This window comes from Lactuca saligna, chromosome 5 (genome assembly GCF_052625555.1).
Source record: "Lactuca saligna cultivar CGN05327 chromosome 5, ASM5262555v1, whole genome shotgun sequence".
Classification (NCBI taxonomy): domain Eukaryota; kingdom Viridiplantae; phylum Streptophyta; class Magnoliopsida; order Asterales; family Asteraceae; genus Lactuca; species Lactuca saligna.
In genome coordinates this window covers 108,081,318-108,105,175 of record NC_136421.1, presented here as the reverse complement: position 1 = coordinate 108,105,175, position 23,858 = coordinate 108,081,318, and the positions used below count along the sequence as shown (strand labels likewise).

The window sequence follows — 23,858 nt, the reverse complement described above, 5'->3', positions numbered from 1 at the left end:
TGACTCTTTCATGTATTGTATGTGTTTGTACGTATACCGGGCGGAGCCTGATGAATGTGTTGGGCGAGGCATATCGCATGTTACTGACAGATCTGTACCGGGCGGGGCATATTATATGTATGGTATGTGGTATTTTGGGAAACTCACTAAGCTTTGTACTTACGGTTTATGTTTAAAATGTTTTTCAGGTACTTCTGGTTCAAAGGGGAAAGGTCCAACATGATGGCACAGGATCCACCCGTGTTCCGCATTTTATGATTTTGGATTGTACTCTGATAACTATTTTCTATGTTTATATACTTTGATGGTTTTTTAAATGAATTGTGGATGGTTTTGGTTGATTTAAAACAAAAAAAAATATTAGTATTTTCAGGACGTTACATGTACGTACACCACTTTACTCCTAGTGTGCTTTGAAGACTTAGGGGTCACATATAATTAACATTAATTCAAGTAATTAATGACTGGTTATATTTTAAACACCTAAACCAAATTTGTACATATAAAATACTCATTTTCCATCATACTTAAGCTTATAAAAGGTAATGGAAGCAATGAAAGTTGAACTGAATAAAAAAATGTCGGTTGTGTAAATACAATGATTTACTCAATCAGTTGGTCTAATATATTTATGCCTAAGAATCTACTTACGATTATTTTTTTGGGAAAATATCACTGTAGCACAATAAACTTAGGGGTTTGATCTGATTTAATCCTCGTTAGTTTTTAGAAGATCATGTGTTAACTAGTTATACTAAATTAACCGAATGGTCCATGTGGTGTAAATTTCTTTCGTAGTTGGTCCTTACCATCACTATTCATCACCGACACCACCACGGTTCACTTCAAACAGTTACCATTGTGCTCCTCCGATAAATCTAAATCTTTTATCTCTCTCTCTCTCTCTCTCTCTCTCTCTCTCTCTCTTTCTCTATCGCTTTCTCGTTCTCTGCTTTTCTCTCTAAACCACTTTCAAAAGTTAATGTTGATTGGAAAGGTTCATCTAGGAACAACAAGAAAATTTTCTAGAGTCCTAATCGAGTAGGAGTCGTTAGAAGGTTAGAAGGTTTAATGTGAGCAAATATGTTCTCTTAAGAAATTCGTCGAACACCTTCGGTGCATGACTTATCATCCTCATTTTCTAACCCATTTGTTAAGCTATCACAACGATAGCATACAAATCCATCCTTCCTCTCATACATCAAATTCAGCAAATAAAAAAATGCATAAGGGTGGAAACACAAAATTGGAGAGATTGAGTCAAATAAGAGAAAGATTAAACACCATGTACTTATCGTGACTCCAATGTTGTTTTGATTGAAATAGTTGGTTGCATGTAGCTTGATTTTGGTGATGGTATTTGAGATAATGGTGCATGAAGGAGCCTGTGAATTCTCAATACATGAACACGGTTGATAATGACTCGATCATTTCCTAATTTACATGAACACGGTTGATAATGACTCGATCATTTCCTAATTTAATTTGTAATTAAGAACAATAAAGCATTAGATAAAGCAAAATTATGAATTTGAAGAGTAATTAGATATCTTACTTAAACGGACTAAACTTGAGTTGATCCCAGACCATTTCATGATCGAAACTTGCTCTTACTTTAATTCAGTGAAGTGGTTTTAGCTTTGGTTTTCGGGTGTCATAATTTTCTTGATTTTCTGACAACAATTCTATTGGTGAAACCATTGATGGAGGTTGTCTTTGCTCAATCGAATATCTGGAGTAGGGATTACCAAAGGTTATGGCGGAGAAAGTGGTGGTCCTGGTGGAAGAGGAGCTAAGTGAGTTGGTGGTGGAGCAGTTTGCATTACATCAAGGTCTGACGATTTCGGCCTTGATCTTATTGGACTGAAGCTAACCAGCGGTGAAATACTTAGAGAAACAGACCTTGCTGGAGAGCCCGAAATTAAAGATGAGCATGAGGAGGAAGAACCGGACCTAATTGTTTCAGGCATGCATTTGTTTTCACTCATATTTAATGGGAAGATGATAAAAATGTTACACTTTGGTGTGGGACCAACCTACGAAAGAATATTTAAAAACTAACGATAATTGTTTAATTGACATGTACAGTAAACATTAGATGATTTATTACACAAAATAATAATAATAATAATAATAATAATAATAATAATAATATTTTATCAAATCTGACAAAACACTTAAGTTCATTGTGCTACATTGACATATATTTATTTTTTGATTGAATACTTTCCACACAAACAAAATAATAAACATATCTTGAAGATATAAAAAACAAATAAGAAAATACATATTTCTTGAAATTAGTTTTACCATTATAACGGACCTCAATTTCACTTTAAAGTTTAAACATCACTATAATACATATATAATAACCACTATAACATTATAACTCATAATTTACAAAAGCAACCGCATCAAAATAAAAAACACAGAAATTTATAAATACAACTAATAATAATAAGAGTAAATTACACGATTGGTCCCTATGGTTTGGGGTAATTTGCGTATTTGGTCCCTAATTTATTTTTTTAACTTGGAAGGTCCCTAATGTTTGTTTTTGTTACACGCTTGGTCCTTACTTTTTGTTTCTGTTTCGTGTTTGGTCCCTATCTTACCTAAAAAGACTTATTTAAATAGAGAAAAATGGTATGGTAGATAGGGTAATGTGAGGGGGTTGGGGTTGAGGGTGTGTTTATTTAAATAAGTTAAAAAATCAAGGGTAAAATAGTCTTTTTAGGTGAGATAGGACCAGGCGCGTAACAAAAACAAACAGTAGGGACCTTCCGAGTTAAAAAAATAAATTAGGGACCAAACATGCAAATTATCCTAAACCATAGGGACCATTCGTGTAATTTACTCTAATAATAATAATTTATCAAATTAGACAAAACACTTAAGTTCATTATGCTACATTGATATTTTTTATTTTTCCATACAAACAAAATACCAAACATACCAAAGATTAAAAAAAAAACAAATAAGAAATGTGTATAAAAAACTTCTTGAAATTAGTTTTACCATTATAAATAACAATCAATGTCACTTTAAAGTTTAAACATCACTATAATACATACTATGTATGAAACTCGTATACTACACAGATTGATTAAAAAAATTATATATGAAGATATAAACATTAAGTATTTTTTTTAAAAGAAAACATTAAATATCAAAATATAAACATTAAATAATTTTTAAAATAAAATTTCAAAATATACACAAACAAAATGATGAATAAATAAATAATTCAGTTTATACTAATAAAACAAACCACTGAAAAATAATTTATTTTGACCATATAACTTTTTTTTAGTTTGTCAATAAAAAGCAACAAAATTTGATTATTTTTTCTATATAGACCATTTTGCCTAAAATGATAATAAATTTTAAAAAACATGTCAATTTTGAATTCAATATATTGAAGGAAACATATTAAATTTGAAAATATAAGGAACCAAATTAATGACACATTAATAACTTTCTATAACTAAAAGTAATATAGTTAATTAAGAAAATAAAAAATAACCACAAAATAACAAGTGAAAACTAATTTCTATGAATTAACCATAAAATTACATATATCAAAATACATGTAAATATGACATTGAACAAAAAAATTATTTATTAATATGGATATAATAACCAATATAATATTATAACTCATAATTTACAAAAGCAATGCATCAAAATAAAATAAAAAAAAAACACATAAATTTATGCATACAACCAAAACTTTTAATGTTTTGAGTGGTTATACATGTTAAAAATGTACTTAAGTTTTGGTATATTTATATAGAATTAAAAAAAAATGATTTTTTTACTATTAAGGATAAAACTAATATGAAATTAGGTATGTACATGAGCCGAGCTACTAGCAAGCTACCCGAGATCGGATCGTTGGAAGCTCAAAACAAGTCGAGCCTTAATGAGCCCGAGTCTGAGCTCGAGCCTAGAATAAAGTTCATTTAACAAACAAGTTTGGTCTCGAGCCTACACTTACGGGCTCGTTTAAGCTCACAAGCTTTTGTGTAATATACTTTTATTTTGTTATATTATTATTTATTATTTATATATTAATAAAATATTAAAAAATAACAAGTCGGTCCCAATCTTAAAGGATTTTTTACAAACGAGCCTTAGTGAGCCTTAACGATCCGATCTCGAGCTTCATATATGTTTCATGAGCTCGAGCCTCTAGACTCTTAACTAGGGACGGATCTTAATAAGGGCAAGGATGGTTGTGCCCCCCCCCCCCCCCTAATTATTTTTTAATAACTAGTCTTTTAATTTTAAAAATTTAAATATTAGACCTAAAACTAAAAAATTTGACTGTGGCCCTCTTATTATCAACTTTTTATTCATATTTTATTTTCGACACCCAACTCAAATGTTCAAGCTCCGGAACTCCTCTTGGCAAGCTCGAGTTAACTTTAAATGAGTCTATCCAGCTTGTTTACATCCCTATATGAAACTTGAATAGCATTCGATAAAAATACAAATAATTAAACCAAATAGTCGATTTTTAAAGAAAATAGACTTTCATAATATTAAATTATTAAAAACTTAATGAAGTAAACATCTTAATCAAAAGTCTAGATAACATACGATAAAACAATTTTAAAAATTATATCGACCCTACATTAATGTTATCCACAAATCACACAAGTATGTATGCATATTTTCGAAACAAGTGTTAAACGTGAAGGAGTATGCGGCTTAAACTTTTTCTTCTATAAGAGCACGACACGTGGCACACTGACTGTACTTTCTTCCTCTGTTTGGCTTATATATCATCCATCTTCCTTCTCCCCCAATTCAAATCATCATAAACCCTCAATTTCCGTTATCCAAAACTTTCTCTATCTTCCATATTTTATCCACTACGATAAATACTTTCGAAAACAACATGGAAATGTCGTTGATCGGAGCTTCTCCGGTCAAATTTTCTCAATTAGGCAATAATAACAACAATAACAGCATTCCGATGATCATTTGTTCATCTTCTACCAAGTCGCGGATTGGTTTTTGTCAAATAACTAAATGCCCTAATGTGTCTCTTAGGGTTGCAACTCGATCTATTTCTATTTCTCATTCTCAACATGCAGCATCCGACGAGGCTTCCGATGATAACGCCATATCCAAAGCTGTAAGTTCTTAATATTTAATTGTTTTTAGATTAGTTTTGCTTGATCGGGGAATGTTATTACCTTTTACTTTGGTATCTCAATTAGGTATTTCGAAATGAAATCGTTCTAGTTCTTGCTTCACTCAGTTAATCAAAACTTATAATTAGATTTGTTCTGTGAGCCATTTTTGATCCATGAATACTTGTTGAATAAGCAGAAAGATAGCGTGAAGTTATACGTTGGATTACCGATGAATTCAGTTTCCGATTGCCACTCAATAAACCATTCAAGAGCAATATCAGCAGGACTTAGGGCTTTAAAGTTATTAGGAGTGGAAGGTGTAGAGCTCCCGATTTGGTGGGGAGTTGCAGAGAAAGAAGCAATGGGAAAATACCAATGGTCGGGCTACCTTACTCTTGTAGACATGATTCAAAAAGCGGGTCTTAAGCTTCATGTTACCCTCTGCTTCCATGGCTGCAAACACGAAAACATCCGCCTCCCTAAATGGGTTTCTGAAATTGGGGAATCTGAACCAGATATCTTCTTTGCTGATCGCTCAGGGAAGCGTTATAAAGACTGTTTGTCTTTTGGTGTTGACGATCTTCCTGTTTTTCATGGCAAAACCGCCATGAATGTCTATCAAGGATTCGTGGAGAGCTTCAAGACGTCCTTCTCTTCATTCATGGGCTCCACAATCACAGTAAGTAGTTAAACAAGCTCCTTTTTCTTAACCTCAACGTCAAAATTGATGAATGAGTATCTTCTTTCTGTCAATGTCATTGTTACTGATCGATGAATTTTTACAGGGCATAACAATCGGTATGGGCCCAGATGGTGAGCTTCGATACCCATCTCATCAAGATCAAAACAAGAATAAAATCAGTTTAGGAGCAGGGGAATTTCAATGTTACGATCAAAACATGATGAACAATCTCAAGAAACATTCCGAAAATCATGGAAACCCTAATTGGGGACTATCAGGTCCACACGACGCCCCAAGTTACAACCAACACCCAATTATCAACACCTTCTTCAAAGAAGAAGGATCATGGGAGACTCCATACGGGGATTTCTTTCTTTCATGGTATTCAACCCAACTTGTATCTCACGCTGACAAGATCCTATCAATGGCTGCCTCATCTTTTAGCGACACTCCAGTCATACTGTCGGGAAAGCTTCCTCTTATCCACTCATGGTACAGAACCCGGTCCCATCCAGCTGAGGTGGCAGCAGGGTTTTGTAACACCGTGAACAGATATGAAGAAATAATAAAAGTATTTCATAAAAACTCGTGTAGAATGATATTGCCAGGAATGGATCTTTTGGATGAACAACAGCCAAATGAGTTGTGTTCGAGTCCTGAGATGCTTCTTGAAGAGATAAGAGATGGTTGCAGAAGGAATGGAGTTGAGGTTTGTGGTCAGAATTTGGAGATTGCAGGAAGCAGTCAGAGTTTTGAACAGATTAGGAAGAATTTGGTGGGTGGGAATGGAATTGAGGTGTTTGTTTACCAGAGAATGGGGGCTCAGTTCTTTTCACCTGAAAACTTTCCTTTGTTTTCAGCATTTGTTAGGAGGATTAAGGAATTGGAATTGGATTCCGATGATTTGGGTGGAAATGGGAGAGACAGTGTTGTATTTGTACCTGGTAAGAACCGAAAGATGCAAGCTGCATAGAGTTGTGATGATTTTAGATGTGTTTCTGGAAAGTGTATAGAATTAGTTATCTTTGAAAAGTTGTACAAATCATGCAATCATTAGTTAGTATTCTTGTCTACATGTCACGTATTTGACTTTTCAAACTCACTCTTGCACGCTTATTATACATTGTTTTCTGGAAGTGATACAATTTGTGAAAAGAAATTAAGTATGAAAGAGTTATAATCTCTCACCCCCATTTAGAGTTGAAAGGAAATGTCAATAATAAAAATTGAAATAATTCTTAAATTTATGATTATAATTAATCTATTTCATTTGTTTCAATAAATATAAGTATTGTATTTTGGTCTTTCAAAAAAAAAATTAAAAAGAACGGATTTGGACTCCTAATGATCTAGAATTTCCTCCTAAAACCCAACGTCTTACTTTTAACCTAATACTGATGATCTAGAATTTCGTATTACAATCAAACATCTTACTTACTTTTAACCTAACACTACGAATACTAGAAAAAAACAGCACCTTTCCACTCACAAGTAGTAGGTAATCGACGTTAACTGAGCAAAAGAAGACTTGGTTGATAAGTAATACATGAAAGTACAATTAGGCATAACAAATGTCGTTCATTCAAGAGAACTAACGAATAAAACTCACCAAATACATTTATAGGGGTTAACTTTCTCCCTATAAATAGGTGTGTTGGTAAGGATTGTAATCATCAAGAAGGTGTTGTGTTCCGTTAATTTTATTTTGACACTAGAGTGGTGTAAGGGTGACAAGAAGAAAAAGAAACTCATGAAGACTATCAATAGTGTCTAGTCAAATTATGTGTCATATAACGATAATTGTCCTGTTGTAAAACTCTCGAAGAATCTTCTCTGTATATAAATAAGGGTGTAGCCAATTGTAAATAGATCAGAGTTGTTTTGTGTAAGACTTCATGAGGCTTCATTGAGCACCAACAAGGCCAGTCATGCCATGCCCCACGACCTGTGAAAAAGGCCACCCCCAACATGTTGCCTTGATTTCTCGAACAACCTGGAAACTAGCCCGGTTACCTTAATTTCTCCAACACGTTGCTCGGATATCTCGAACGACGACCTGAAAATTAGCATCGTTGAGAGAGAGAGAGAGAGAGAGAGAGAGAAAGAGCTTTTGACCTAATATTTAGAAAATGTCATTTCAATTCATCATAACATTCCCCCCGGCTTTAGGTCGACACGGAGTTTCCAACTAGAACCGCTTGACATATTGGACCCCACTAACAAGAAAGATACGTATAACCAATGCTTTAAAAATCATTTTTTTAATTGAACCGGTTTTATAACCGGTTTCCAGCTCAACCGATTTGACCACCGATTGAACCAAGAATTTTCCTACATCTGGCAGTGGTAGTGTGGTACACGTTGGCTTTCGATTTGTGACTATGTACACTCTGAAAATGTTCAATATTGTTTGAAAATGAGTTGTTTTTTAACGGACCAAATAAAATCCAACTATACAAGTTCAATAAATCATTTAAAACAGTTTTTTGCCGGTGTGATACAACCACTTCACCCAAGATTTTAAAGAAACCGTTCGGTCCGATCCAATCTAGAAATTGACAAAATCGATTATGATTGCACCGTTCTCATTTCCGGTTTCTTGTCCAGTTCGGTCAGCTAGTTCAAAGTTCAAACCCATTTTTAAAACATTGTGTACTGTTGCACACAGACACACGTACACACAGACAAACAAAGAAACAAACAAGAGAAACCTATTACGTTTCTACAAAATACTCTTTTTAAAGTTTCTAATTAGATCTCTTAAGTTTTCTTCATGTGCAATCTAGTCCTTACACTTTCAGACTTCACAACGTCAGTTCCTAATGTCCTATCTATAAAGCTAACTTAACAAACCAACCTAAAATTTTAACTTAACAAATAGTTTTAAACGACTAAAAAAAATCTCCCAAATACTTTTACACCTACTTTAAAAAAATCAGAATGTTACAACATTTCACAATCATACCAAGGTGATGCTGACATGTGCACACCCATATTATAAGAACTGCTAATGCAATAAAAATCAATAATACTCTAACAAACCCGTTGAACATTAAAAACATGAGAACCTTATAAGCCTCCACTAGAAAAATAGGTCGAACATTATCCTCGAAATGAATAGATTGCAAATTAATATATAGTCGAATAATCAAGTATTGTTCAATAGTAATGTATTTATTTCAAATTCACTAACCTATAAAACTCCTTCACCAAAAGAACAAAAAAACCAAGAACATTTACAGTACCCAAAATACCCTTCTCACCATATCCCATAAAACAAAAATTAAAAAATAAAAATAAAAAACAAGAAACGAAAAGGAAATAAACAAAATAGCTTTACCTCTTCATTCTAAATGTAAAAGGGTTTCCCGGCAAGTCAAGTCTTAGTTTTAGTTATTATTCTTTGATGAAGAATCATTTAGATTTTGATTTTGATTATGATTATGTTTCTTTCTTCTTGTACCAGTGCCAGTACGACCTCCTGTGGGTCCCGCTTCAGCCAATGGTCCAGACCACGTCTGAATTGGCGGTTTTCCATATGAAAAATTTGAACTGAATGGGACATCGGGCGGGTCAAAACTTGGATCCATATGATGTGAGGAACCCAATGGATATCCGAGGGTCCCGTCTTGATGAGGTGGCGGAAATTTTTCACTTTTGCTCTTCGCATTTGCATGTGTGATCAGTCGGCGTCTCTGCAAAAATATAATATAATAAATAAATAAAATCAAAAGTTGGATTTCGATCGGAAAATCAAAGTTCATTAGCAATCAATCTTGTACTTTTACTTTATTATTTCTTATGTATGAATTATACTTTGGAAAATCCACAAGTAAGTTGAGTGGATTTTACAAAGAAAAATGTTGTAATACAACAAATGAAAATTAATATTGTTTAATATTTTAATATAAAAAATTAATCTAAAAAAGGAAGCTTATCTGGCATACATCAATGTTTACTTGGAGCTCAGCATTGGCTTCTGGAGCAGCCATAGCCCTTGCAGGTCTTTCACGTGTACGACTCTTCTTCCCTCCATCCGCATTTGTTTTTCCAACAGCTCTCAATCTACAAATAAACTCACATTTAAGTTAATAAATAAAGAATAACAACACATACTTTCATTTCATATATGTGTTTATGATAGCATACTACTTTCATTTCATCTAATTACAGCATTGTACTTTTAAAAAAATCTACCCAACTATAGCAACGTCATTTTCTTTCCCAAATGAGAAAAATAATAGATAGTACAGTGATATGGTTGGGTATGCTTTTCAAAATAAATAATTTTTAAATTCGTAATGGAAAAGCATACTGACCTTCTAGCTTCTTCATCACGTAATTTGGCATCCATCTCCTTGCTAGGTGGATATTTTGGAAGGCTTGAAGGATCACAGGCATACGGTTTTGTTGTAAAAAACTGCAAAACAACAATATACTGTAAGAAAATAATATCGGTAGCAAAATGTAGTTACGTTGCCATTAGTAGTAAAAAGAAAACACAACATTGCTATTATGGGTAAAAACATTAGAATTAAAAAATGATGAAAACCTCTTGTTTCCCCTTAATGGGTTGGCTTTTCAAAATTTTCATTTTAAAATTTTTTTAAATATTTTAATAATTCATAAGGATAAAACTGATAGATATAAATATCTTAATTGTTGTCAAACAGTTTCAAATATTTTTACAGATAAATTATACTAAATAGAAAGGAGAAAAAAAATGTAAATATGGATACTGACTTCACTTCTCAAAGCAGCAGTTGCATTTTGACGTTCAGCAGGATCAATTGCAAGAAGGGTATCAATCAAAGGCAATGAGGAAGGTGGGAAATTTTTAAAAGTTTCAGCAATGCATCTTTTATATGACTGTTGGGGCTTAAAAATAGTTGCATGTGGCAACTTTGACCTTTTCCAATATTCATCAGAAGGGGACCCACATAACTTGAAAATCTTGTGAAGCTGCTCTACCTGCAACAAGAAGTAATATCACAAAAAAATAATTATTATATTATTTTCAAAAACTAACTAGATGGTATACTTATATTATAATCTTATTTTGCTCTTAATAAGCTTTAACTATGTCTAACTTTATAATTTTGTTAACAAAAAACTTCACTACTTATATATATACATAATGTATACAATAAAGTTAAATACACACATAAGAAGAGTAAATTTCATTTTTGGTCAAGATTGAATTATGTTAACCAAAAACTTCATTATAAATTTAGTTACCTCTGTACGACCAGGCATGATAGGTTTTCCAGCCAATAACTCTGCTAAAATGCACCCTGCACTCCATAAATCCACCCCTACACCATAATCAGTTGCCCCTAAAAGAAGCTCAGGTGGCCTATACCATAATGTAACAACTCTACTAGTCATTGGTTGTTTGTGATTAGGATCAAAAAAAGATGCAAGACCAAAATCAGCAATCTTTAAACTTCCTCCATTATCAAGAAGAAGATTCGACCCCTTGATATCACGATGTAACACATGTCGATTATGACAATGTTCAAGCCCAGATAACAGTTGATGCATGTAGCATTTCACCTAAAAAACAACATTCACAAATTGTTAAAAAAATAAATACCCCAATCACGATTATCTAAAATGACCAAGTTTCTTAAGAATCTAAACCTGGGGTTCTGTGAATTTGATTGTAGGACTAGCAGCAAGTCCAGCTAAATCATGCTCCATGTATTCAAAAACAAGATACAAACTACAAGACATTCTTGATGTAACCAATCCTTCCAATTTCACAACATTTGGATGATCTAAACGCCTTAATATCAAAATCTCTCTAGCCATAAACTTCACACTTTCAGGCTCCAGATTGTCGAATCGGACTTTCTTTAATGCAACTATTTTTCCTGTCATTGTATCTTTAGCTTTGTACACGTTGCTGTATGTGCCTTGCCCAATCTATCAGATTTTCATATCAGGTTTTAGAGAATTTGTAATATCAAGAAATTTTGTTAAATGAAATTATAACTACTTACCTTGTCGATTTTCTCAAAAGTATCAGCTCTTCTAGGAATCCAACCATTAATGGCTTCTCCTGCAACAGCAGACAACCAAGCAGGCCACCCAGCAGCCACCTGTTCGCCATGGATGTTCTTCGGTGGATTACTCAGTCTAGGATTAGGCTTTGAGCGTCTTCTCTCTCCTCTCGGCCTCACATTCGCGTCTTTTTCCACCTTTTGAGAAACCCCATTTTGTGGCTCTCCGCCATTGTTGCTGGTGTCGGGATTTGCTGCAGAAGCTCTCTCTTTCCTCCCGGACTGACCATTTGAATCCCTATCTTTCTCTCGCCTCTTCTCTACTACGATTTCAGAACTTGGTGGTCCAGAAGACGCAATCTCTCTTCCAAACACACACCCCATCTATCCCGAACTTTAAAAACCCTAACCCTCATTTCTCATGACATTCCGAGCTAGTTTCCTTTCAAACACGCCCTGAAAAACAAAACGAATCAAATCCAATGATTTGGTGAAAGACAGACTGGATTTCAGGCTTCCAGCAGCAATAAATGAAGAAAAATAATTGGGTTTTGGTAAAGATGCAGTGGTTGATTAGAAGAACCCTAGCTTTTTCCCTTTTTTGCCCAACAAAGCAGGGGCAGCAATCATAACCAATAAAGCCCTCAAACTTATATCGGTCAAACATGAACAAAAACAAAAGGGTTGAAGGGAACAGTGGAGAATAAAACAAGAAGCTTTAATTTGTTCTTTTGAAACAAGTGTGATTGAAGATCTAAAAGAGGAACTCTGTAACTTACTTACTGATTGATGATGACTTGTTTTCAAGGTGGGGAAGATCTGTTGAATTGGGCTGTTCGTGTTCCTTGTCTCTCTCTACACGAGTCAATCACTCAAACTGCATATGCGTATTTCGCTATTAAACACCTTTCACCATCCAAATATATAAATATGAAACCTTCATTTACCTACGAAACCTTTCCCTCTTTAATGATATTTGACTATTATTTGTCAAATCAATTCCAAATTCAAATTATAGAATGTGTTTCTTTGGAAGAAAATGAAATATATTCAAGAGAAAACTTCATAAATAGTCCATCTAGTTTTTAGAAATATGTGATATAGCCTTTAAGTTTAAGAAACTTCATATATATATGATAGATAGTCTTTGTAGTTTCAAAAAATTTAACAAATAATTCATCCCTCGTATAAAAAGACTTATATGTTATAAAATATGATCAAATAACAAGATAAATGATAAATAAAGAAAGACATAAGGATAAATAAAACTTTTATTTCAATACTTGTGATGAAATCATCAAAACTTTACAATACATAACACTCACTATTTATACTAGACAAAGAAGATGAAAGGTGATGTATGTTATGAATGCTCATTATAATGGCGCATAACTACACTCATAAAACTCATAATAATGTTTGTTATAATGTTCACTAATTATGGAGATGGATGGGTGGAATATGATGAATCCAATAGTCATTCACTAAATAATAATTCATAACACTCCCCCTTGAATGACGATTATATCATGTCTTGTTAAAGCCTTAATAGGTAAAACCTCATGGGGAAAACCATTTATTAAGGAAAAAGAGTACATGATTAATAATAGATATTTTAAATAATTATCTTGTTAAAAACATTGCTAAGAAAACCCAATGGGAAAAACATAGCTAAGAAAAAGAGCACAATATGTTTCCAACTCCCCCTGATCACCACATCAGTTGATTTCCTTAAAGCGTCACATGTCAATGTTTCGTACCATCTTTTCAAATTTGGATGTAGGAGGTGCTTTAGTGAACAAATTGGTCATGTTGTTACTTGATTGAATTTCCTGGATGTTAATGTCATGCTCCTTTTGAAGATCATTAGTGAAAAAGAACTTTAGTTATATATGCTTAGTTCTATCTTCTTTGATAAAAGCTTCATTAAATTGGGTTATACAAGTTTTATTATCTCCATATAGTATGGTTGGAACATCCCTGTTAGAAGTTAGACCATAATTCTTGCAAATGTGTTGTGTTAACTTTCTCAACCAAATACATTCATGACTTGCCTTATGAATTGTTATAATCTATGCATGGTTAGAATAAGCAGCAACTAAAGTTTGTTTAACATAATGTCAAGAAATTTTCTTACCTCCATAATTGAATAAATAACATGTTTGAGTTCAAGCTTTGTGTGGATCAGATAAATATCCAGAATCTACATAATTAATTAACTTCGCATTTGATGAATTTGATTAGTATAAATTCATATCCACTATACCTTGAAGATACCAAAGAACGTGTTTGACTCTATTCCAGTGACTTCTTGTTGGACAAGAACTATATCTTGCTAATAAGTTTACGATAAAAGATTTATCAGGTCTTGTATTAATAGTAAGATATATTAGTGCACAAATAGCACTAAGATATGGTTCTTCGGGAGCAAGAAGATTTTCATGTTTTTTATGATGTTGAAATTGGTCCTTTTTGGCATCTAAGTGCCTTACCACATCAGGCTATTCATGGATGTGAGTTATTCATATAAAACATTTTAAGCACATTTTCTAGATATTAATGTACCAAAAACTCCATTTTTGTGTTCTTAATTTGAAGACCCAAACAAAATTTCATTTTACCAAGATCATTCATTTCAAATAATTCTTTAAAACAAGAAGTGGTCTTTTCCAATTTTCTAGGAGTTCCAATTATGTTCAAATCATCTACAATAACATCAATTATGACAAATTCTGATCTAAATCCTTTTATGAATACACATGGGCTTATTGGATTATTTTTGTGGCCCTCTTTCAACAAAATGGTATTTAAAAAATTTAACCACATATGGTCTTATTGTTTCAATCCATACAAAGATTTATTTAATTTTACCGAATATACACTACTAGAAAATAGACCTTTAATGACGCGCTTTTTACGACATGCGCTGATTAATGATACGCAAAAGGACGTGCCCTTAAAATATTGTCATCTCTCCAAAAATTTAAGGATTTACGTCACGCATTATTGCGTGCCCTTAATTTAGTGTCTCAAGAAAAAAAATTAAAAACACGGAGGGCGCTTTATCTTAAACGCGCGTCATCTGTACCTGTCGCTTTATAATTTTAATGAAACGCGCTTTTAGTTAATGAAGGGGGAAACGAAATCCCCAAAATTTTGAAAACCCGCCTTGTTTTTTTTTCTTCTATCTACTTTTCATCCTTGCAATCCACTCTCCCCTCTCTGATACTCTCTCTTCTAGATCTCCCTTCATTCTCTACCTCCCGTCTCTCTGTAAACCTCGAAGGTGAATCGTAATTGAACTGCGAGGTCTCCTTCTTTTTCTTTGTTTTCTCAGGTAGGACATCATCCCAATCCATTAACCCCTTTTTTTCATTAAAAAAAACCCTAATTGACTTGGCAAGTTCATGAACCAGATGTAGCACATTCCAAACTGGGGATTTAACCAAACCCGATAGAGCCATTGACGGAATCTTTGGATTCAGTCAACAAGGACTCTCTGTAATCGCACAACTTTCTTCACAAGGGATCACTCCAGGTCTTCAATCTATCAATCTACAATGGCCATTGTCTAGGTTTATTCCATCTTTTAAGGTTTCCATGTAAACCTTGGACCTCGTTTGCAGGTTTCGTTCTCTGATCAAGTTGTTGTTGTTCGGGAAGGAATAACGAGCTCATCCTCTCCACCAGCCGACAACTTTCACTGTCTCCTTCTCCTTTTCTCTGTAAACCCTAATCCACCTCCACCACTACCGAATCCATTTTGTTTATCTTAAAGAATAACGCAACGAAGCTCATATCTCATATCAAGTACTCCAGCGTGGAGTTAATAATTGTTCCTTCACCCAGCTTGGCTATGGATTCAGGATATGGCATCACACCCCTGCGACCTGGTTACTCTCGAGCCTAATAGGGTCGTTGAAACCCTCAAGAATCTCACCACAAAGTTTTGTGACTACAGAGTGCTTGATGTCGTGAACTTGTTACCCACTGCCAATGATGGAACCATCACGCATTTATATATGCAGGTGAGTAATCAAATCTTAGTATAGTCATCAGTAAACACTTTGTTTTTATGAATTACGTTGTTTGTAAATCTTTTGAATCTTCTAAACACAGTTGATATTTTATTTTTCTACGCTCCTACAACTCAGGCTACTGCTTGTTATTTCTGGTTGCTTTGTTACTACATAAGACAACAACCTAGTAATCTTTGAATAATTAATCACTGCCTGTTTAGGGATACATTGTGGTGAACACCAACTGTTTGATAAAATGCCCCAATGAGTGACTCTTGCGTTTTCATGCTATATTATATATTTTGAGCAAGGAACTACACATGTTTTTATTAAATTTGAAGTGTAATGTACAATAGTAATAACATTGAGGTAGATTACATGTATTGTTCTTTTATGTGTTATTGTGTTTTGAAGTAGTTCTTGCACATCTTGAGCAGGTAGAATTTGCACATTCGTTTCTTTTGGTAAAATCATAAATGTATTTTTCTTTTCTTCTTCCCTAATTGATGTTTGATCTGCTGCATTTCAGCTGCTGAACTTGTTAGATGTGATCGTTGACAATGCGGAAAGCAAGCAAGCTCCTGCTCCTGAAGAATAACCTGCTCAGATGTCCACACTAAATGCTGATGATGCTGGTGGCTTAGGCTCAAATACCAAATCACCCAAAGCTGATCATGCCTCTAAGCCCTCATCTTCCGGTGCTAATACAGAATATGACTCCCAGATTATGCTGCTAAACTTACCATAAGCAGAACTATGTCTTCTATGCGCAATGCTTGCACGTGAATGGTATGTGATCACCATTTCACTTCACTTTTCTCATTATATGTTAAATCATATGGGAACATGTTGTGTTAAACTATAAACTTTGTTGTTTTAGTTTGTCGGATAATGCATATGCTCTTGTGGCGGAGGTATTGAAGAAGCTGGTGACAATCGCTCTTGTGTATTACAGGGGACTGTTTTAGACACAGCCAAGTCGCTTATATTTCCTCTTCCACTCGTGGCTGCTACTCATCAACAATTCCTAGCAGGTATGCTCTACATCAATAACATTTTATGAATGTTAAAATCCAATGAATAATCAGTGATTCTTGTTTGTGTTCATATTGAACAGGCAGTAGACATCCAGATGCAAATGGTCTTGATGGTTTAAAGGTTCAGATTATACTCTGTTTCAACAAGGTTTAGTTTCAAAATATTTTCTTGCATATTTTGAAAATTGCTAATATTTAATTTCTCTTTTTGGGGCATGATAGTAGATGAAACATAGCTACCTATCAAGGGCCATCATACATGGGAATCATATGGTAAGTTTTATTAAAATATATTAATCTCAAACCTATAAATGCTTTTCCCATATCTTTGTTGAAATGAATTTATCTCATAGTTAGTAAAACCCCCCATTTGCATTTTTTAGTAAAATACTCACTGATTATTTCAAAACTCCTTTCTTTCCTTGAAGCAAATGCATTTATTTATTAATTTATTTATGGTTAATAAAATTGCAGACACGCAAGAGAGTGTTGATTAATGCGTTCACTGTGCGTGATACATTTCCTCCTGCTAGATGAGCAGGTCAATTTACTTTGGTTTTATATTTTCCCCCAATGAAATTACTTAATTAATTATCAATCTTTCTTTCTATATATAAATATTTTTTCTAAAATACAATTACTCATTCTGGGGGTGGCAGGTATAATGGCTCTGTGTGCCACCAGCTCGTATTATGAACCCCAAGAGATTGCAGCTCGTATACTGCCAAATGTTGTTGTTCTCACAATTGATCCTCACATGTTATCTTATTTTCCTTTAGTTGTATTAGCTAGTGTTTAATTTTCCAAATTAAAATTAAATTTTTTTGATTTTCTACAGTGATGTCCGGTCAAAGGCTTTCCAAGCAGTTGAACAGTTTTTGCAGATAGTTAAGCAGTACCATGAAAAGGTTGTTGTTTCATTTTCGTTTTGGAATCCCTAGCTATATTATATTATATATCATTGGTTATTATTAAACAACGTGTTTAATACTATGTTTTTGTAGACATCTGGTGGGGATAGCAGTGAGTGTATGGGGTCCACAATTTCATCACTTCCAGGGAACGCAAGTATACTTGGGTATGTAATCTATTTATTTTGCTTCGTGCTGGCTTTAAAAAGTAAGACTGAAACCCAACCAACAATACATGCAATTGTAATTTATAATTTTATAATACAGATGGGCAATGAACTCTTTGACAACAAAAGGCAAACCCTCTGAACAAACCACACAAGCAATGCCTCCAAAATCCACATCACCTCTTGTTTCTGTTGTCCCCACTACATGTAAACATTGTTGTAACAAACACTTACACTAGACACAAACATGATTTTAATTTTTTTATGGTAAAATAATTACTGGATTTGTATCATCTTAGTAGTAGTATCAAGTACACATACCCAAAGTACAACAACACTAGTCCGAGGTGGAAGTTTAGATTATGGTGGTGACATGGCGGATCAACTAGAACCGGTGTCACCTACCTCGAATGACGAATGGGGGGAGCTCGAGAACAGTATCGATATTCATGAAGATGAAGAGATTGAAAAAGACGGGTGGGACGATATGTTGCCACTAGAAGATGAAAAGCTGCCACCTGCTCTTGCAAATGTAACACCGTAAATTTCAAAACAAATTTTTTTTTCAATTTTCTTATAAAACATAATTCGATTAATATTCATTCAACATCCATATTAATTATCCACTAACGGTTAATACAAAATCCCAAGATCACAATGTAAAAACTCCGAGTGTGTGTACGGATCAAGCCGGTGCCTTCCCGCGGTCGTCACTAGTACCTGAAACAATAACATCAAACACTGTAAGCACAAGGCTTAGTGAGTTCCCCAAAATACCACATATAACACATATTAGCCACTCGAGGCTATAACTCTGTGGGTCCGTGCACCCAAACTCTGTGAACCCGCAGGTTCTAGCTCTGATAAACATGCACTACATAAATCACATAGAAATAATGCAGTACAACACATAACATACATAGCATACAAATACTCTATCACATAACTCTGGTTACCTACTCAAGGTAATATAGTATAGTGAGTAGAATCACCTCGCGTATCTCGATATCTCACGAATCCTAGAAATCCCTCGTGCTCGATCCTCCGAGCTCTAATCCTCCTATAACATTATATGTTTCTAATTAACACTTTATATCTCTAAGGTTGACTATCCATAAGAAGTCAATCACAGGTCAACTCTGGTCAACGGTCAACTCTGACCGGACTCGACGAGTACCATCCCGACTCGGCGAGTCTAGACGTTTTCACCAATCCTCTGAAATCCCCTTACTACACGTCGAGTATTCCCCCCTTTACTCGACGAGTTTCACCTGAATGAATCGCGGGGCCACCCCGACTCAACTCGCCGAGTCTCAAGGACAACTCGGCAAGTCCAAGTTTGACTCAGTCCATTCATAATCCCTCTCCAACTCACCCTGACTCACTGAGTCTACCCATGACTCGATTGGACCACTCGCTGAGCAGTCCCAAGGCAATCTTCAAGCTACTCGCCGAGTCGGATGAACAGACTCGGCGAGTCCATGCCATGCAACCACTCCAACTCGCTTCTAAGGTCAGATCTGCTTCCAAAAACTATAGATCTGGCCTCCCTCGACTGATTCATCACGTAAAGCTCCTATCTTGGTGCTCATTACACACCCTATAGCTCATAAATGGAGTTTTGACCTAAGGCATGAGGATTCTAATCCAAAGCCTCCATTGATTCTCAAAAAGCTTGGGTAAAGGGACACTCTAGACCTCTAAGGGTCCAGATCTATGGTTCCAACCTCATAAGGGACCAAGAGGACACTAAATCTTGCCATAAAAGGGTTCAACAAACACTAAATCTAGATAAACAACAACAAACAAGAAGGTAACTCGGATTTATTACCACAAACGTGATGCTCTGGACTCCAAACCCACAGAAGTGGCTCCTCTTGCTTTCCCTTGGCTAGCTCTTCTCCTTCCTTGCAACAATGGCACCTCCAAGGTCAATAATGGCCTCCTACTTAGCTCCAAATGCTCACACTCGATTAGGGTTTCACTCAAGGGGCTGGTGAGCACAAATGACGGTCATTAGGCCCTTTAAATAAGTCTCAAACCCGAGAAATTAGGGTTTCATTACACAGCGCTGACTCGCCGAGTCCATATCCTGGACTCGTCGAGTCCAGGCGCGATCCCGCATCCAGATCCGCGTCCCTACTCGGCGAGTCTGAGCTCCAACTCGCCGAGTCCCCTCTCAAATCAACAAAATATAATAAACAAGATACCTGATTAAAGTCCGGCTATTGCAACTCTCCCCCACTAGGACTAGACTTCGCCCTCGAAGTCTCGCTCTAAAAACAGCTCCGGATGCTGCTCCTGCATCATACGCTCTGGCTCCCAGGTCATCTCTGATCCCCTCCGGTGTTGCCACTGAACCAACACCAGAGGTACCTCCTTGTTTCTCAAAACCTTGATCTTCCGATCCTTGATGGCCACTAGTCTCTCGGCATAATTCAGGCTTGCATCCACCTGAATATCCTCTAACGAAACCACTGCCGATTCATCGGCTATACACTTCCTCAACTGCGACACATGAAAAGTGTCGTGAAACTGTCCCAACTCTGCTGGCAACTCCAACCGATATGCTACCCGGCCTACCCTCGCAATCACACGAAATGGACCTATAAACCAGGGCCCCAACTTGCCCTTCTTCCTGAACCGAATCACTCCTTTCCAAGGAGAAACCTTTAGGAGAACGAAGTCGCCGACCTGAAATTCAAGCTCGGACCGGCACCTGTCCGCATAACTCTTTTGTCGGCTCTGGGCTGTCAATAACCTCTGTCTGACCCGCTGTATCTGCTCTGTCGTCTGAATCACGATCTCTGTACTGCCCATCACTCTTTGCCCAACCTCGCCCCAACAAATGGGAGTCCGACACCTCCTACCATACAACAGCTCAAAGGGCAGCATACCGATGCTCGAATGATGGCTGTTATTGTAGGAAAACTCTGCCAAGGGTAAATACGTATCCCAGCTACCCCCAAAATCCAATACACATGCTCGAAGCATGTCCTCAAGTGTCTGAATCGTCCGCTCACTCTGGCCGTCTGTCTGGGGGTGATATGCGGTACTAAAATGCAGCTTAGTACCCAATTCCTCATGAAATTTCTTCTAGAATCGGGAAGTGAAGCGCACATCACAGTCCGAAACAATCGAGATCGGCACCCCATGCTAAGATACTACTTCTCTCACATAAACCTCCGCCGAAGAACTCTCACTGATGGCAAGAAAGTGAGTGCTCTTCGTCAACCTATCCACAATCACCCAAATTGCATCAACTCCTCTGGCAGTCCTTGACAATTTGGTGATGAAATCCATAGTGATCTGTTCCCACTTCCACTCGGGAACCTCCAATGGCTGCAACTTGCCATGCGGTCTCTGGTGCTCAACCTTCACCCTTCGATAGGTCAAACATCTCTCGACAAACCATGCGACGTCCCTCTTCATACAAGGCCACCAATACTCTTTCCTCAAATCCAAATACATTTTTGTAGCCCCGGGATGGATCAAAAATTTCGATCTATGAGCTTCCTCCATCAATGTAGCACGCGTACCGCCCACAAACGGTACCCAAATCCGGCCCTGAAAAGTCATAAGCCCTCGACTATCCGACACAAATTCAGAAACCAAACCAACGACCCGTTCTCTCTTCTGCATCTCCGGATGCACAGCCTCGGCCTATGCCCCACGAATGGCGTCCAGAACTGGAGCTATCACGATCAATCTCAAACATACATTTTGCAGCGGAGTACTCTCCGCCCTGCGACTCAATGCATCGGGTACCACATTAGCCTTGCCCGGGTGGTACAAGATCTCACAATCATAATCCTTGACCACATCTAACCACCTCCTCTGCCGCATATTTAGGTTAGGCTGATCCATCAAATACTTCAAGCTCTTATGGTCCGTGTATATCGTACAACGAACCCCATACAAGTAGTGTCGCCAAATCTTGAGAGCGAACACCACTGCCCCCAACTCTAAATCATGTGTGGGATATCTCGTCTCATGAGGCTTTAACTGCCTCGATGCATATGCTATCACATGTCCCTTCTGCATCAGCACCGCTCCCAGCCTTAAAATCGATGCATCACAGAATACCACAAAATCTTCCATCCCTTCCGGAAGAGCTAATACTGGAGCTTTGCACAACCTTTGGCGAAGCGTCTCAAAGGAGGTCTGCTGCTCGGGACCCCATAAAAATGTGACACCCTTCCGGGTCAATCTGGTGAGTGGCACTGCGATCTTGGAGAAATCCTTGATAAACCTCCGATAGTACCCTACCAACCCAAGGAAGCTCCTGATCTCAGAGGGTGACTTTGGCACCTCCCATCTCATCACCGAGTCAACCTTGGCCAGATCGACCAATATCCCTTTCTGATTAACGAGGTGCCCCAGAAACTGGACCTCCCGCAACCAGAAATCGCACTTGGAAAACTTTGCATAAAGTTTCTCCGATCTCAAAACTCCAAGAACTTCCCTCAAATGCTCCTCATGCTGCTCTCTAGATCTCGAATATACCAGAATATCATCGATAAATACAATCACCGACCGATCCAACATCGGCCTGCATACCCTGTTCATGAGGTCCATGAACACAGCCAGGGCATTGGTGAGCCCAAAAGGCATCACCACAAACTCATAATGCCCATAACGCGTCCTGAATGCTGTCTTCTGGACGTCCTCGTCCCACACTCTCACCTGATGATAGCCCGAAAATCGATCTTGGAGAACCAAGATGCTCCCTGTAACTGATCGAATAAATCATTGATCCTCGGCAACGGGTAACGGTTCTTGACCGTCAGCTTATTCAATTCTCGGTAATCAATACACATTTAATGCGAGCCGTCCTTCTTCTTCACAAACAGAATGGGTGCTCCCCACGGCGAGCTACTCGGCCGAATAAACCCCTTCCCCAGCAGCTCCTGAAGCTGCGAGGATAACTCTTGCATCTCTGGAGGTGCAAGACGATAAGGCACCTTAGCGATAGGCACGGCTCCCGGAACCAAATCGATACTGAACTCCACTTGCCTCACGGGAGGCACACCCAGTAATTCTTCGGGAAAAACATCTGGAAACTCACGCACCACCGGAACTTCATCCACTGAACTCGGTCTCTCGGAGATCACTCGCGTATCCATCACATACGCCACAAAACCCTTACAGCCCTGCTATAAACACTGCCTCGCCCTAGCGGTCGAACAAAAGGCTGATCCAGAACGTGTACCCTCGACGTATACCGAAAGAACTCCCCCACTAGGATCTCGTATGGTCACCAACTGACGCTCGCAGTCGATAACCGCGCCGAATCGGCTCAACCAGTCCATGCCCACTATGACACAGACATCACCCATCGCAATAGGAACCAGATCGATAGGAAAATCAACCCCAAAAATCCCTAACACACATCCCCGGAGGACCTCCGTGGCACAAATCACTCTGTCGGCAGCTATGGAAACCCGCAGAGGCCGACTCAATGCCTCACGACTAACACTGATATGCTGACTAAAGGCCAAAGATACAAAAGACCAACTCGCACCCGAGTCAAATAACACTAAAGCAGGCACAGAGTTCACAAGGAAGGTACCTATGCACAACATAATATAAGCATAATATCTCAACACCAAAAATAAATATATATAAGGAAACGTACCAGCCACAACGTCGGGTGCAGCGCGGACCTCTTCCGCAGTCAACTGAAAGGCTCTCCCTCGAGCTCTCGGTGCCTCGGCCTTCACGAGCCGACTCTCTGTAGCTCTGATGGTGGCGGGAGCAGATCCCTGAGATGCTCCACGCAGCAGCGGACACTCCGCCTTCCGGTGTCCGGTCTGGTTGCAGCGAAAACACACTGCAAACCCCTTGGGTCAGTCCTTGGCCATATGCCCCTCCTTGCCACATTTGTAGC

At 37.2% G+C, this 23,858-nt stretch overlaps 2 protein-coding genes across 3 annotated transcripts; one reads left to right on the top strand and one right to left on the bottom strand.

Moving 5' to 3' along the window:
* The first annotated feature begins 4,805 nt into the window (after positions 1-4,805).
* On the top strand, positions 4,806-6,927 carry BMY3 (beta-amylase 3). Its single transcript, XM_078956895.1, has 3 exons — positions 4,806-5,146; positions 5,344-5,826; positions 5,933-6,927. The coding sequence occupies exons 1-3, from the start codon at positions 4,907-4,909 to the stop codon at positions 6,800-6,802; spliced, it is 1,593 nt and encodes a 530-aa protein (XP_078813021.1). The 5' UTR covers positions 4,806-4,906; the 3' UTR covers positions 6,803-6,927.
* A 2,004-nt stretch (positions 6,928-8,931) lies between these two features.
* On the bottom strand, positions 8,932-12,766 carry LOC145047761 (putative serine/threonine-protein kinase At1g54610). Of its 2 annotated transcripts, none has more exons than XM_078996095.1 (8): positions 12,618-12,766; positions 11,835-12,290; positions 11,473-11,757; positions 11,068-11,385; positions 10,573-10,800; positions 10,149-10,249; positions 9,777-9,894; positions 8,932-9,524 (listed from the first exon to the last, which is right to left on the bottom strand). In XM_078996095.1, exons 2-8 carry the CDS (start codon positions 12,216-12,218, stop codon positions 9,219-9,221), a joined length of 1,740 nt encoding a protein of 579 aa, XP_078852221.1. In that variant the 5' UTR covers positions 12,219-12,290; positions 12,618-12,766; the 3' UTR covers positions 8,932-9,218. The 2 variants fall into 2 exon arrangements, with proteins under 2 accessions (XP_078852221.1, XP_078852220.1); XM_078996094.1 differs by having other exon boundaries at positions 12,614-12,765.
* Between the last annotated feature and the right edge of the window lie 11,092 nt (positions 12,767-23,858).